The sequence below is a fragment of the Pungitius pungitius genome, chromosome 16 (genome assembly GCF_949316345.1).
Source record: "Pungitius pungitius chromosome 16, fPunPun2.1, whole genome shotgun sequence".
Taxonomy (NCBI): Eukaryota; Metazoa; Chordata; class Actinopteri; order Perciformes; family Gasterosteidae; genus Pungitius; species Pungitius pungitius.
This window is the reverse complement of record NC_084915.1, coordinates 16,097,346-16,110,994: the sequence shown is the minus strand read 5'-3', so window position 1 is coordinate 16,110,994 and position 13,649 is coordinate 16,097,346. Positions and strand designations below refer to the sequence as shown.

The 13,649-nt window shown below is 45.5% G+C and overlaps 2 protein-coding genes across 2 annotated transcripts; one reads left to right on the top strand and one right to left on the bottom strand.

Moving 5' to 3' along the window:
• Positions 1-93: 93 nt before the first annotated feature.
• Positions 94-5,383, top strand: LOC119215161 (G protein-activated inward rectifier potassium channel 2). Its single transcript, XM_037467068.2, has 3 exons — positions 94-301; positions 3,506-4,426; positions 4,996-5,383. Exons 2-3 carry the CDS (start codon positions 3,529-3,531, stop codon positions 5,346-5,348), a joined length of 1,251 nt encoding a protein of 416 aa, XP_037322965.2. The 5' UTR covers positions 94-301; positions 3,506-3,528; the 3' UTR covers positions 5,349-5,383.
• A 2,284-nt stretch (positions 5,384-7,667) lies between these two features.
• On the bottom strand, positions 7,668-13,396 carry rabgef1 (RAB guanine nucleotide exchange factor (GEF) 1). The gene is made up of 9 exons (XM_037467063.2): positions 13,171-13,396; positions 12,491-12,687; positions 12,176-12,375; positions 11,842-12,008; positions 11,680-11,761; positions 11,416-11,548; positions 10,583-10,674; positions 9,946-10,202; positions 7,668-9,767 (listed from the first exon to the last, which is right to left on the bottom strand). Exons 2-9 carry the CDS (start codon positions 12,670-12,672, stop codon positions 9,354-9,356), a joined length of 1,527 nt encoding a protein of 508 aa, XP_037322960.2. The 5' UTR covers positions 12,673-12,687; positions 13,171-13,396; the 3' UTR covers positions 7,668-9,353.
• Positions 13,397-13,649: the final 253 nt, after the last annotated feature.

The following is a 13,649-nucleotide window of genomic DNA, read 5'->3' as shown; positions in this document are numbered from 1 at the left end:
TCGCGGTTTTCTGTCTCATCACCATCCAAGTCTCCGCCTCTCCCCTCCTCCTCCCCTCCTCCTCCCCTCGTCCGTCCCTCCCTCCCTCTGAGGGGTGGAGGCTGACTGCTCGGTGCTCTTCTCCTTCTTCTTCTTGTATTCTTTCCGGATGGAGGATGGAGGAGACGGGGCACTGAGCGGCTCTTCTCCACTCGGTCTTCGCGGAAGGAGAGACGGCGCCTCGCCGATCACCGGGACATTTTCTCTTCGTGGGACCGGAGCGCCGTTAGAAATGACTCCCGGAGGGAATCCGCTGCGCCAGGTATGGACGCACCTTTCCTTCCTTTTCGCGTTGCTGAAGACAGCTTGTAATGCAATCATCTGCTATCTGTTTCCCCTCGGGGGGGGGGTTACACAACACTGCGAGCCAAATGAGAGATTAATTAAGTGTGATTACACGCAGGAAATATTAATTACAGGCTACAGAGAGTTTTATATCCCTTCTTCCTCCTGTTGATATGATGGAGGTGAAATAAGCTGCCGGTGATAGATTGAAGAAGACGGGCTGTGAGAGGCTGCAGGCCCCGGCGGCCCTCAGGTCTCCCCGGGAGGACTCCAGCAGCGAGCTCCTCTGGTGCATTAAAAGAAAGAGACGAGAAGAAGATTTTTTATTATCACCTGGAGCTCCTGTGTCTCCATGACAACGGCCCGTCGTTTAGCTTTGCTCTGCTCTACAACAAAATCCTCTTTATTATGCTTATTACATGCAGGTCAACACCACCCCCCCCCCCCCCCCCCCTCCTCCTCATCGAGCACACAGGTGGTCCCTGTTAACAGGCTGACCAGGTGGGCCACTTTATTACCTTTGTTATCCTCTCACCAGCTAAATCTGTTCAAATAAATGCTTAGCTACAGGCAGGAAAATATACTTAAAGTAGTAAAAGTGATAGGACTCAGTGCAGGATCATTTTTTTATGATGCAAAAAATGGATTAGGATGATAAATTCAGAAAAATCTCTCATTATGCATAAATAAATACCATGAGGCGATCAATCGACTGTAGTTGTATAAACTGTTGAATAGTTAAATTTACAACAAAGGATCGTAGTTTATCAACTGTACATATGTTTTATGCATTAAAGTTGCTGTAACTGTCAAATAAATCCTTTAATCCCAGTGGACGGTCATCCAGGTTGCATCATATTAAATAATGGGGCTCGATGCGCCACACGGAAGAACAGCCATACATTTTATATAACTAAAAGTGGTTCATCATTCTGTCGTTTATATAATCAGTTATTAAATGCGACTGGTTTGGATCCATCTGACGAACAGTCCCCCCCCCCCCCCCCCCCCCCTCCGAGAACTAAAGAGCTAAAAGAAATACGATCCTACGAGCATCGTTTCTTTGAGACATTCATGCCTGTGCTCAGCTCTGGGTGTGGGCCTAAAAATAGCACGTATCCCCCACGTGGCCATCGCTCGATTTTGGATCCACGTTCGGATATAGCTGCCTGGTTAACAGCCTCCTGCACACAGCAGAGATGATTCAGAATCAATATCGTGAGCGAGTGTGTACCGATCGGTAGACTTTCCTTAGAGTCCTTCCAACACGATGCATGATGTGTGCGCCGCATCTTGCCTCAGGCCGAGTGCATTCTTCAGCATTGACGGACATCGCTGTAACAAGGACGTGAATGGTGTTATTCCCTATTTCCCATTTTGTCCAAAAAATCCAATTACAATCCATGTACGTCAGAGACATTTGGTTGGTAGGCGTATGAAAGTGTTGTTATCCCCCTTTGTGACATCCACCCCCCCTACCCCCTCCCCCCTCCATGTGATGGTAGGCTTTCACCCCCATGTCCACTTTCGCCAAGTTTGTTTAATTTGGTTTTGAGCTTGATCAGGCTGTAATTTTTCTTTTAAATGTTAACACAGTTTTTACAGTTATGTTTAATAAAAGAAGCGACACTTGTAAATTAAATGTGCACATATGTAACTGAAATACTTAAATCGTAGTTATTTGGAGTTGCGTTCATTACAGCCCAATGGAAGTTCTCTTGTAGCTCTGTTTTTGGTCTCCTCCATCAGAAAATTCCTTGCTGATAAATGCTCCACCAGCTAATCTCTATTCCTGTTTCTTTGAATAGTTTTTTTCTTCAGAGCTTTTTCCGCTGCAAAGCTTTGTGGGAGCTGTGAGTCGTGAAGCCAAAACCAAAACACTAAAGTGAAACATGCTAAAAAGGTTTTTCACGCACAAGGGTAATGTCAGAGTCGGACGATGGTAACACCTTTCACATGTTGTCCTTTAATCCATTGTTAAAGCAACAAAGAACATTCATTTCGCGTCGATTTTGGCTGCTTCTGCGGACAAAATCACCTCGTGACAGATCTGTTCTTCATCACTTTGGCGTGTTCTATTCTTTTTGTCTTTGCCGATCCTTCCACATATGAGCCGTACCCAGTAAATAAAGCATCAAAGAGAATAACCTCCTTCTGCTTCCTTTTAATTGGCTAACGTGCTTCGCACTGACAGACTTTACCTTTTGAAAATGTAAAACCTTTCTCTTCCGGACTGCGCACCGTAGATGGTTTTGTCTGATTTTGCTGGTAATCTGCCCAAGGGACACATTCTGGGCAAAAGGTATTGGCTTAGAATAATATTTATATCCCGACCCCAAACAAACACACTGCCTTTGTGTCTAAGCCTCAACAGTCCAACGAAGGCAACGAAGGTGAGCCAGATAACCTGAAGTCATGCCTTCCGCATTAAAGACAACAAAAAACACTCCTTTATAATTACTTGTGGTCTCGTTTGCTTTTGTAGGCCACATAGAGGGACAATCCATCAGATATCTATCAGAGCTAAAAATACAAAACTAAAAATGACAACTTTTTGCGTGAAGCAGACAGACAAGGACATTACCATGAGATTATTATGAAAAACCATGAAACAGACAACTGTTATCCAACGCTGTGTGCAGCCTCATCCAGTGCATTCCTGCTTTATCGAAGCACTTCGGTAGACGGTGCCGTGTGTTGCCATGGAAACCAGCCCTGCTCGAACTCATAATATTCTCCCGTGAATGGTGTGCAGAACGGCTTCAACACATCCGTTCCGGTGGCAAATGACCCGCTGACGGTGGCTTTGGGAGTGTGCTTGGTAAAGACATCTGAGGTGTCAAGTGATGTAACTATTCTACTGTATATAGAATTTAACAATTTCCTTTCCCCTTTTCCGACTATTTGGGTTCGACTTGACCCCTGAAGAAACTGGGATCAGTTTTGTATCAGTGGGATTCAGTGGGATTCATTTGTATACCCCTGGATATCATGATCCACATTATCCCAACAGAATGTATTGGTTTATTATTCATCTTAATTCACAAAGTATATAATTTTTTACTCCAAAAGGTAGTAAAGTGAAATAGCCCAAAATGGAAAGTACATTTGTCAATGCACACTGCTCTCGCTCTTGCAACTATTACTTTTAGTTACCACCATGTTTCTTCTTCTCTGCAAGGCTTGAACCGACCCAGAAACCCCATGGAGCAGGATGTGGAGAGCCCGGCCATCATCAAAAAGCCTAAGTTGCCAAAGCAGGTCCGGGAGGACCTGCCTAAACAGCTGTCGGAAAAGGAAATCTCCAAGAGGGTCCAGCGCTACGTCCGGAAAGACGGGAAGTGCAACGTCCATCACGGTAACGTCCGGGAGACGTACCGCTACCTGACGGACATCTTCACCACGCTGGTCGATCTCAAATGGGGGCTCAACCTGTTCATTTTTGTGCTGGTGTACACCGTGACGTGGCTCTTCTTCGGCTTCATGTGGTGGCTCATCGCGTACCTCCGGGGCGACCTGGAGCACTTGGAAGACAACCAGTGGACCCCTTGCGTCAACAACCTCAACGGGTTTGTGTCAGCTTTTCTGTTCTCCATCGAGACGGAGACCACCATCGGCTACGGGTACAGAGTCATCACGGACAAATGCCCCGAGGGCATCCTCCTGCTTCTGATCCAGTCGGTGCTGGGATCCATCGTCAACGCCTTCATGGTGGGTTGCATGTTTGTCAAAATCTCCCAGCCCAAGAAGCGGGCCGAGACGCTGGTGTTCTCCACCAACGCGGTCATCTCAATGAGGGACGGGCGGCTGTGCCTGATGTTCCGAGTCGGAGACCTGCGGAACTCGCACATCGTGGAGGCCTCGATCAGGGCCAAGCTCATAAAGTCCAAGCAGACCAAGGAAGGGGAGTTCATCCCTCTGAACCAGACGGACATTAACGTGGGCTACAACACGGGCGACGACAGGCTCTTCCTGGTGTCGCCGCTCATCATCTGCCACGAGATAAACCAGAGCAGCCCCTTCTGGGACATCTCACAGGCCCACCTGAGCCGCGACGACCTGGAGATCGTGGTGATTCTGGAGGGGATGGTGGAGGCCACAGGTGAGTCGTCACACCTTTAAGGATTTTGTATTTGTGATGTCATTAGGCATGTGTTACAAATCATGGGACCAGTGACCATTAGTCAGTGGTTAAATCGGTCGGTTGATCCACCGCTTTGGGCCTTACCTAAGTATCTAGATCTTCATGTTACTTGCTTTCTCATGGCAAAGGTGAATCGGCAGAAATATTTATATATATATTATGTAGAAACATCACACAATCCCACTTCTACAGACCCACATTCTTCAATTACAACAGACCTTTACTGGTAAGAACGAATCCACCTACTTACTGGTAATCTTCTGACTCTCCCTGTTACTATGGGATTCATTGGCACTGACTCGAGTTATGAATTGTAATAACTCTGGTGATCCTCTGACTTTGCCTCTATTATCTATTAAGTATCACATCTTCCCCCTTCATGTCATGCATGCTTTTACAACTCCACATCGGATCTAAAAGACACCCTTTCCAAGGGCAGAAGCTGCCTGAGACCCTCTCTCTCCGCGCTTTTGGGTTTCCCTTCAGCATGTGACGAGCGTATGAGTGCACCATGCTTGTGTCCCCAGGCATGACGTGCCAGGCCCGGAGCTCGTACGTCAGCCGGGAGATCAAGTGGGGCTACCGCTTCACTCCGGTCCTGACCCTGGAGGACGGCTTCTACGAGGTGGACTACAACAGCTTCCACGACATCTACGAGACCAACACGCCGGCCTGCAGCGCCAGGGAGCTGAGCGACATGACCAACCGCAGCCGCCTGCCCCTCACCTGGTCCCTGGCCAGCAGGCTGAGCCAGCAGGGGCTGCCGGAGGCCGAGCGGCAGGGCCCCGAGACCAAGAGCGGCCCGGCCAACCAGGGGAAGGACCGGCAGCCGGAGAGGAACGGGGACGTCGCCAACGTGGAGAGCGAGTCCAAAGTGTGAGAGTCCCGTTGTAACCCCCTCTCCCCCCCGCCCCCCCCCCCCCTCCCCGAAGGCCAACGAGCGGGACGAGCGATCCTGCACCGAGAACCGCTTTTATCCCACCCCCCCCGAAAAATAAACAAAACGACCGGACCTGCGGCCCACCGCTGGACTGAGCACCCTCCGCTGGAAGTGCATGTTTAATATAACGTGAGGTCCCCCCCCCCTGATGAGATTCCTATTATTTTTTCTATTAAGATAAGGGACATTTGCATACGTACTATTTTTGTACATAATATGAAATGTTTTGAATTTGTCGCAGTTGTGAATATTTTAACAGATGTTTGATACTACTTATTTTAGGTTAGTTCGTTATGTTCTCTGCCTTACTATATGAATAAAGCTTTCACTGTTTGTTTTATCAGAAATATATCAGCATGTATAAACATGATCTGCCGTTTGTTTATCTTGTATTGTGTATATAGTGTTGTGTTACAAGGAACACTTAGGTCTCGATGGATGCAAACACTAGTTTAAACCAATGACAAGGACTTCTCTACATGATAAATGTTTGTTAAGGTACTTACTTATTATCATACTTGCTTTGGAAGCCATGACTTGCTGTTTGCAGCTGGGTGGCTTCAGACAATGGCCCTTTAAAAACTGCATCTCGTCACTTTTGCACATTAGAGGGCTCCGATGGAGAAATTTAGTCACTGTTTCAGTCTCCTGAAATCTCTCACGTGTCACCTAACAGTATCAAAAATAAAGAAAATAATAAATTGCATATTATGCATGTTTTATGTGATTTTTTGCATCTTGTTGTGTTTTTTCAGTAGAAGAAATTGCTTAAATACGTAATTCCTACTTTAAAATCCTACTTTGATGAAAGAGGTATTTTCCATTAATGTATTTAAGTCTCATTCTGCAGTACAAATGTGTCATGGGACCAATATCTGATAGCTCATTGATACTAAGTCATCACTAAGGGTGTAAAACGACTAATTGGAGTGGAAATGACAAACAACTGATACACAAATCAGTTTTTAAGCATATTCTTTTCATTCTTTTGCTTTTTGGGGGGATAATTTTGCCTGTTTGGGCCTCAAAGTATTGTACATGAAACAGAGATGTTTAAAGAATAAATTAAACTTCACATAGAGATCGGAACTATCACAAGTATCCCAAACTACACGTGGTTTCGCTTATATTCTTATAAATCAAAAGCGCTTGGAGCTCCTGGTTTAATCTCAAACGATGTGTCATGTATTGTCAAAGATATTTTGAAAAAGAAAATCTGAAATGTTTTAAATGTATTAAGAGTAACAAATATAAAGTGCTAAACTGTACTCAAGTACAGTGCTTCAGTAAATATGTATTGACGTTTTTTAACATGTGGGAAAATGAATTCTCTCTGTCGAGCAATGTTGAAGACACGAACACATATTTACACATAACACATAATCTGTTACATGATAAGTTCTGCATTGAAATAAAATATTTATATAACAGTTCTATAACAAAAATATTTTCAAATCTTTTTATTGAATTGTAAATCATCACATTATTACAGAAGCTGAAACGACAAGATATTTTAGAAAACCCCGTAAAACATTCATTTGATTCTGTCGATCGGCTGGTGAATCTGGTGAGAATTTCTTTTTGCAGATTAATAACAAACAATAATATCACATCAACCTGTCGCATGTTTTTATGCAAAAAGCATTACTTCATTTTCTTTCATGTAGTAAATGTTCTGTTGCCAAAGCTGAGCAGGTTGGTTTTTAATGGTACACTCAATCTGCCTCAAAGTCCCGTCTTCAGCCTGCAATGTATTTAAGTAGCGTAACTCGAGTACAAAGTCCTGGTACGTTGGTGGTGTCTCCTTTATTTTCATGAAGCTTTCTTCTTGTACCTCAGACGGAGATGTTGAGGATTTTATTACATCCATCTGACAGCTTCCGTGTGTCGTGCCGTTTAATGCTGAATATTTTGCAATGTTTTACTAACCATGTTGAGGTGTGGTTGGACATTTTTTTAAGGGGTCCCAGATTTATTTTCTCACTTTATAATGAAATGCTAAATGGAAAAAAAGAATCACCAAATGAATCCGGAGTGAAAGAAGGCATTCGATAATAGTTTTAAATATACAACAGCAAAGCAGTCACTAGGTAACCTTTTTAGAGATTAAGCATGTGTTTTATTCTACTTGCATGCTTTCAGATTCAATGCAGGGTTTTAAGATTAAGTTACTTTTTTTTTTTACTGTGTGGCATCAGTACTTTTACTGAATCTGAACGTCTCCTTCACCCGAAAAACAAAAACCCCCTGATCAATTAGTGTCACTTCAGGGTCTTTATTTCATTTCAAACTGTCAACATCCTTTTCCAACATAAGCATCATTTATCAGCCTTTAGTATAATGTGGTTCATTTCAATATTTACTCATTAGTTTGTTACAGTTTTGTTGTCATTAAGCACAACACAACGCATGGAATGTGATTCTTATCAATAACTTGATTGTGAACACAAAATTCTAAGTTAGCTTCATAAATCTGCTCAATGAAACGTTCGGTCTCAATTCATTTCACCATTTGTCAACAAATTGTATGAATTCTTTGTGACCCCCCCCCCCCACTCTGCACCGCCCCTGTCACTCAACCCAAAATACATAAATATAACTAAATGGCCGCTAGACGTGGTTTTGACACCACCTACCCGTTGGGCCTTTATTCAAAATAAGAGCACACTGTGTCTTTCAAATAACTTAATCCTAGATTTAAAAAAAATACAGCAACTGACATCAAAGGATAAAATTAGAAAAAACTTGATGATTTCAGGTTTTCTGATATTATTGAACCTCACTTGCCAAAACGGTCCCTGATAAGTAGACATAATAATTGACAGTACTACATTATTTTAGTGTATTACAAGTCACTGAATTAAAATACCAAAAAGATCCTCAAGCGAATGCAACACAAAAACCAAACCACTTGCCAATATGCAAACCATATGAATCAATATTTAAAACATATTGTGGGTTACTTTTCTTTCATAAAGACATCTTTTGGCATTTCAACACTTCGAGGTGAATATGCAGAAAGCCTGTTGAATACAGTCGACTCTACAAACAAAGAACAACGTTAAAGCACAGTGATTCTGCTAAAGATTAAAAAAAAACAATAGGCTTCGTAAAGTTAATTTCATACTCAACGATGATGAGAAAATTGTTCCGGAGTGCTTAAGTATTTCTTCCATATGTGTTACAGCTGGATTTCTGTTAAACATTTTACACCCATGTTAAACATATGAAACACACACACATCATTATGTTGTGATATTATCAAGTACAACTAAAGGGCGCCATGGAACCTCATTTTTCAACAACAACAAAAAATGTATGAGACAAATAGCGTTTGTCAATTTAAAAAGATACTTTAAAAAGTTTTTTGGAGATAAAAATATGAAAAAAAAACACACACAACACGTCACCAAAATACAGAAGTTTCTACTCGCTGTTGTTTTTTCAGACAAACCAGGGACCGAGGTAAATAAAAACGGGCCAATGGGATCAAAGAGCCGAATAAAGGGCCCGCTCACATCAACACCGTGAGCTTCCCCCGGTGCCCTTTGGTCCCTTTTGTTTTTGTCATTTAAATCAACAGTCACCGAAGACAGAGGGGGAAAAAAATGCTGAGCGTGCTAAAAGGTTTACTAACTGACACAAGTACACAATGTTTATTGTGTAAATCACATTGATGTAGCGGCCGGTAATTAAAAAAAAAACTGATTTCAGTTACTTTATATAGTGCTGGGTATCCTAAACTATAATTATACATTATAATGTATTAGTTAATTACACTATGTACTTTGTAATCTCTATCTGCAGGGGAACTAAATTTATCGGAGTAAAAGTAGGATTAAACAAACAAATCCAGGTAGTCAACCGTACCTGAGAGCTGCACCTAGTAGCAGTACTCGGACTATCCGGGCTTCTCGTTCCTCTGAAATGTAAGCGAAGCGCCCCCTACCCGGCGAACACCTGGGGCGCGAGCGGCGGCGGCAGGTTGTCGCTGTCCATGTTGTTGTCGTTGATGGCGGAGAGGGTGCGAGACCGGACCTCCAGCGGGTACTTCTCCAGCACTTGGTCCACCTCCCGCTGCACGCTCTCGGGCCAGGAGAGCAGGTCGGCCTGCAGGCTCCGGGCGGCCTCCATCAGCGCGTCCTGCCGCCCGCCGAGGCCCGACAGCGCCTCCAGGTTGTGGTTCAGCCGGGCCAGGGCGGGGTTGACGGCGACCGGCGCAGCGGGCTCGGCGCCGCCTCCGCCCTCGGCGCTGTTGCGCCGCGGCGAGGCCTGGCCGGACATGTAGCGCTCGAACTCCTCCGGGGAAAGGTTGAGGGACTGAGCGTCCAGCTTCTCGATGAAGGCCACCGCGCAGCACTAGCGGACCCAAAAGACACGGCAGATGAAGAGGAGGTCAGAGAGTCGCGTGGAGCCAGGTGACCACAATATTTAGAGGTCGGTCAGAACGATTTGATCCTATAAACATATGTAATAACACAATGTGCAGCTGAAAAGGCCGCAGTTTCTTTAGGCCCCTCAGACTCTGAGAACCCACCAGGTTGGTGAAGTAGTACCCGTCCTCCCCGGTCATCAGCCTGCTGGGGTTACAGAAGCGGGTGATGTACTGGATGTTGGACTGAAGCCGCGGCGGGTTTGCTTTGAGCACGATGTAGATGAGCGCCGGCAGGAAGTCGTCGGCGGAGGCGGGCTCCTTCTTGGTGATCTTGATGGCGCTGAAGATGTGTTTGCTGCAAAGCGTGATGCACGCCAGTTTGTCCCGAGGGACCCTCTTCGAGTCCATCTCAATCACGTCTGCAGAAGACACAAATCACTTTGATTAGTTTTATTGACAGAAAACTATTTGCATAATGTGTATACGATATTTTCAATGGTTCCAGTTAAAACCCTGATTCAGAGCCAAATTAATACACAATTGTACTTCTTAATTTAGGTTATTTTGCTTTTATGAGTCGTTGTGGCAGTCGTGTCTGAACAGCTGCACATCTTGTGTTGAGTCCAAGTCAACCCCCCCCCCCCCCCCTTTTAACAGGCAAAATGAATGTGTTAGTTATTGAAAATTGGAAAGGGAATAAAAATGTCTCAGCGTGTCCCTGTCGGATGGACGTCAGCTGGCACGCCTTGTTGATTTATGGTCCGTTCTGAATCTGTGCAAAAGAAACACTCTTGTGGACCTGTTATCGCTTTGTCCACGTTCTCAGAGACCTCAGGGATTTCTTCATCCATGGACACACAGAGCATCTCGATGGTCACCCAGTGTAAGGCCCTGCAGCACACAGAAGCAGCTCATTAAGCCTCAACATTAACATATTCCGCTCACGCGACACATTTCTTTGCTCCCCCGGATGGAAAAACAAGCCGGCAGCTGTCGCTTCGCAATTCACGCGCCAATAACATGGAGAACGCTGCTGCATAATTGAACACACGCCGCTATCACAGAGCGCTAAAAATGAGGATGGTGCTGTGATGCTTAGGAACACACACCTCGCCTAAATGTAACACGAAAAACAGCCACTGCTCCTCTAAACCACGTTGATTCGGAATATGTCTAAAAGTAATAAGTCCCGTTTATACATTCATTTTGAAAAGTCAGCAATCAGCTGTTCTGTCCTTGGATAACAGAGATTGTCTTTTAAATTAAATGTATTATTTAATATTTAAAAAGTTTGGGGACCCAAAAGAAGAGGAGAGAAAATGATTCAAACATCAATAGTTGATCTGTCTGTCCATAGTGTGTTCAGCCGATTTTTCTACTAACAATATCCTGGACTAATCTTCTATATCTGAGGTTTGAAGAATAGCTTTGCTGAAGCAACGCGTCACCTGTTTGTTTCCCGGCTCGTTAGAGGCTGCGTTATTGTGCAGTGACACTGAAACAACAACCGCGTTCCTATTTCAATCTGCACACACGAGTTGAGCAATGACTGGGGATTTCTGCTATTACTATTATTATCATGTAACTGCATCTCAGAGGGATCGTTGTCTCTATCAAAACATCACTGCCCACCTTATCCGGTTCTGTGTGGTCAAGTCCTTCTTCTCGTCGTCGGTGGTTTCTGGACAGAACACACTCTTGTACAGACGAGTCATTATGTACTTTTCCACTTGGTCCATCGCCTGCTCCGCAGACTCTGAAGAGGCTGGAGAACAAAGAGGAATGGGATCCCGTTTATGCCGCCATCCAGTGGTTGCGGCGTGCTCTGATTCTTTTCGAGGACTTGTTTTGGGGTAGAAAAGAATTGTTGAATGTTGCGGAGGTCTCTGCACCAACCTTTATAGTGACCCATCAGGCGGTCGGCCAAGTTCTGGTAGAAATCCTGAACGCACTCCGACAGCTCGTCAGCACCCAGGTCCTGACAGAGAGGAAGGCAATTGCTACATCAACAAATCACTGATCATAAAGCCCACACGCTCGATGTCGAATCAATCATACCTTCTTGCTTGACATGCTCACGATGAAAGCCCGGCACTGCTTTTGGATCTCCCGGCCGGGCTTCTGGAGATGTTTCAAGTAGTCGGCAAAGTCCTTGGACACCTGGTCGGTGTCGAAGCTGGCACGGCGGCTGATCGAGGGACTGGGGGACTTGCCCTCTGGGGTGTCTGATGAGGGGGGGGGGGGGGGGGGGGAAGCAATGTGTGTGAGGACAGAGGCTGCTGTCGGTTTCCGGGACAGTTTGTCTACGGTTAGTCTATTCTTTCATTTGGAGAGAACCACGGCTTTATGCCAAGTGGTAGGTGTGCCACGGTGGCCCCGCAAGCAGACGTACCTTTTTTGGGAGCAGTACGTGACGAGGGGCTGAAGAACTTCTTAACGGTGGTCACTTTGCGCGTCTTCTCGTTGGTCTTCTTCTCCTCAAACTTGGAGAAGGATCCCAGTGAGGCGTGCCCCGGGTGCGCCTGTGGCGCTGTGGACTGGGCCTGCGCTCCATGACTGCTGGCATACGCTGCCTCCTCCTCCCGCTGCAACCTGGAGCCCGAGGACTTATTTTTAAAAAACTGTGTTGTAATTCATCGCGAGGGGCGTCTGGAAACGTTTTTCCAAGGGAAGTTGCTGTCGATGGTGCAGCAGCAGATGGTCTTACTTTTCCGCCAAGGCCCAGTCGTCCTGGATCTGTTTCTGCCGTAACCGCTGGTACTCCTCCCTCCAGCACTTGGAGCACAGGCCCTGCCAACCCGCGTTGCCGTAGTAACCGCATCCCTTTCTGCACAGCAGGTCCGACTGGTCCACGTGGATCCCCCCTCGTCGCTCCGCCCGCTGACTCATGATTGCCCGGGCGACCTGGAAAGATTGGTCATCCGATTGGGGAACTTCTCACAATTCAGAGAAGAGAGAAGGCCTTCCAAATCGCTCGGGTACCAGACACACAAACACGACATCATTTACCCGTTATGTCAATGAGCGTTACATTGTTACACACCAATCCGCCAGGTAACACACAACCAGTTAAACAGGTTGATGACCTACACCCTTCAAATGTTGTGTAATGTTGCTGTTAACGAAAGCAATAATGAATTATCTTTTAATAATAGGAAACTGTCAGCAGAGTGAGTATTAACCTCTACCCGAAGCAGCGTCTCCACTGCCTCGTAACAACAACAACAACAGTAAACCGTCAGATAATGTTAGCTGACCCCCCCCCCCCCCCCCCCGCTGCGTCATGTTCGGGAGGGTTAGCTGTCGCAGGTGAGAACCTGTTAGCTCAGATCACACACGTCTCTCTATTCAACCTGTCGGGTTCACCTGCAGCGCTGCTTCACTCACCTGCTGTAACGTTAATTGACGCGTTTCAACGATCGTTGGCGCGAGCACTTCCTCCTCGTTGCTGTCGGGGGGGGGGGACGTGATGACGATGAGGTCACGGCTTTAAACTAACGTTACAAACATTTATTGAATTCGGGATCCTAAAGTGGGAGCGGGGTGGATGTCGGGAGGAAACCGTTTTGAATGTAGAGGATTTGTTTCGCATGGTAATGTCGGTTCGAGTGTAACGTCTGTTTACTTCCGCATATGTGGGGGCGGGGCTAGTTTTGAAGGCGTGGTAAATTACGTCATGGTTCACCGGTCATGCGCAAAGGAGAGAGCATTAATTCGAGACTTTCTTTAATGGTTACCGGTTCATTTAATCCCGAAAGATTATCTTTGATCGATAGTTAATGAACATTATTATTTATCAAGGCACTGTTAAACTATGATGCAATGTTACTTAGTACATCTACATAGTAACTTTTACTGCACTACCT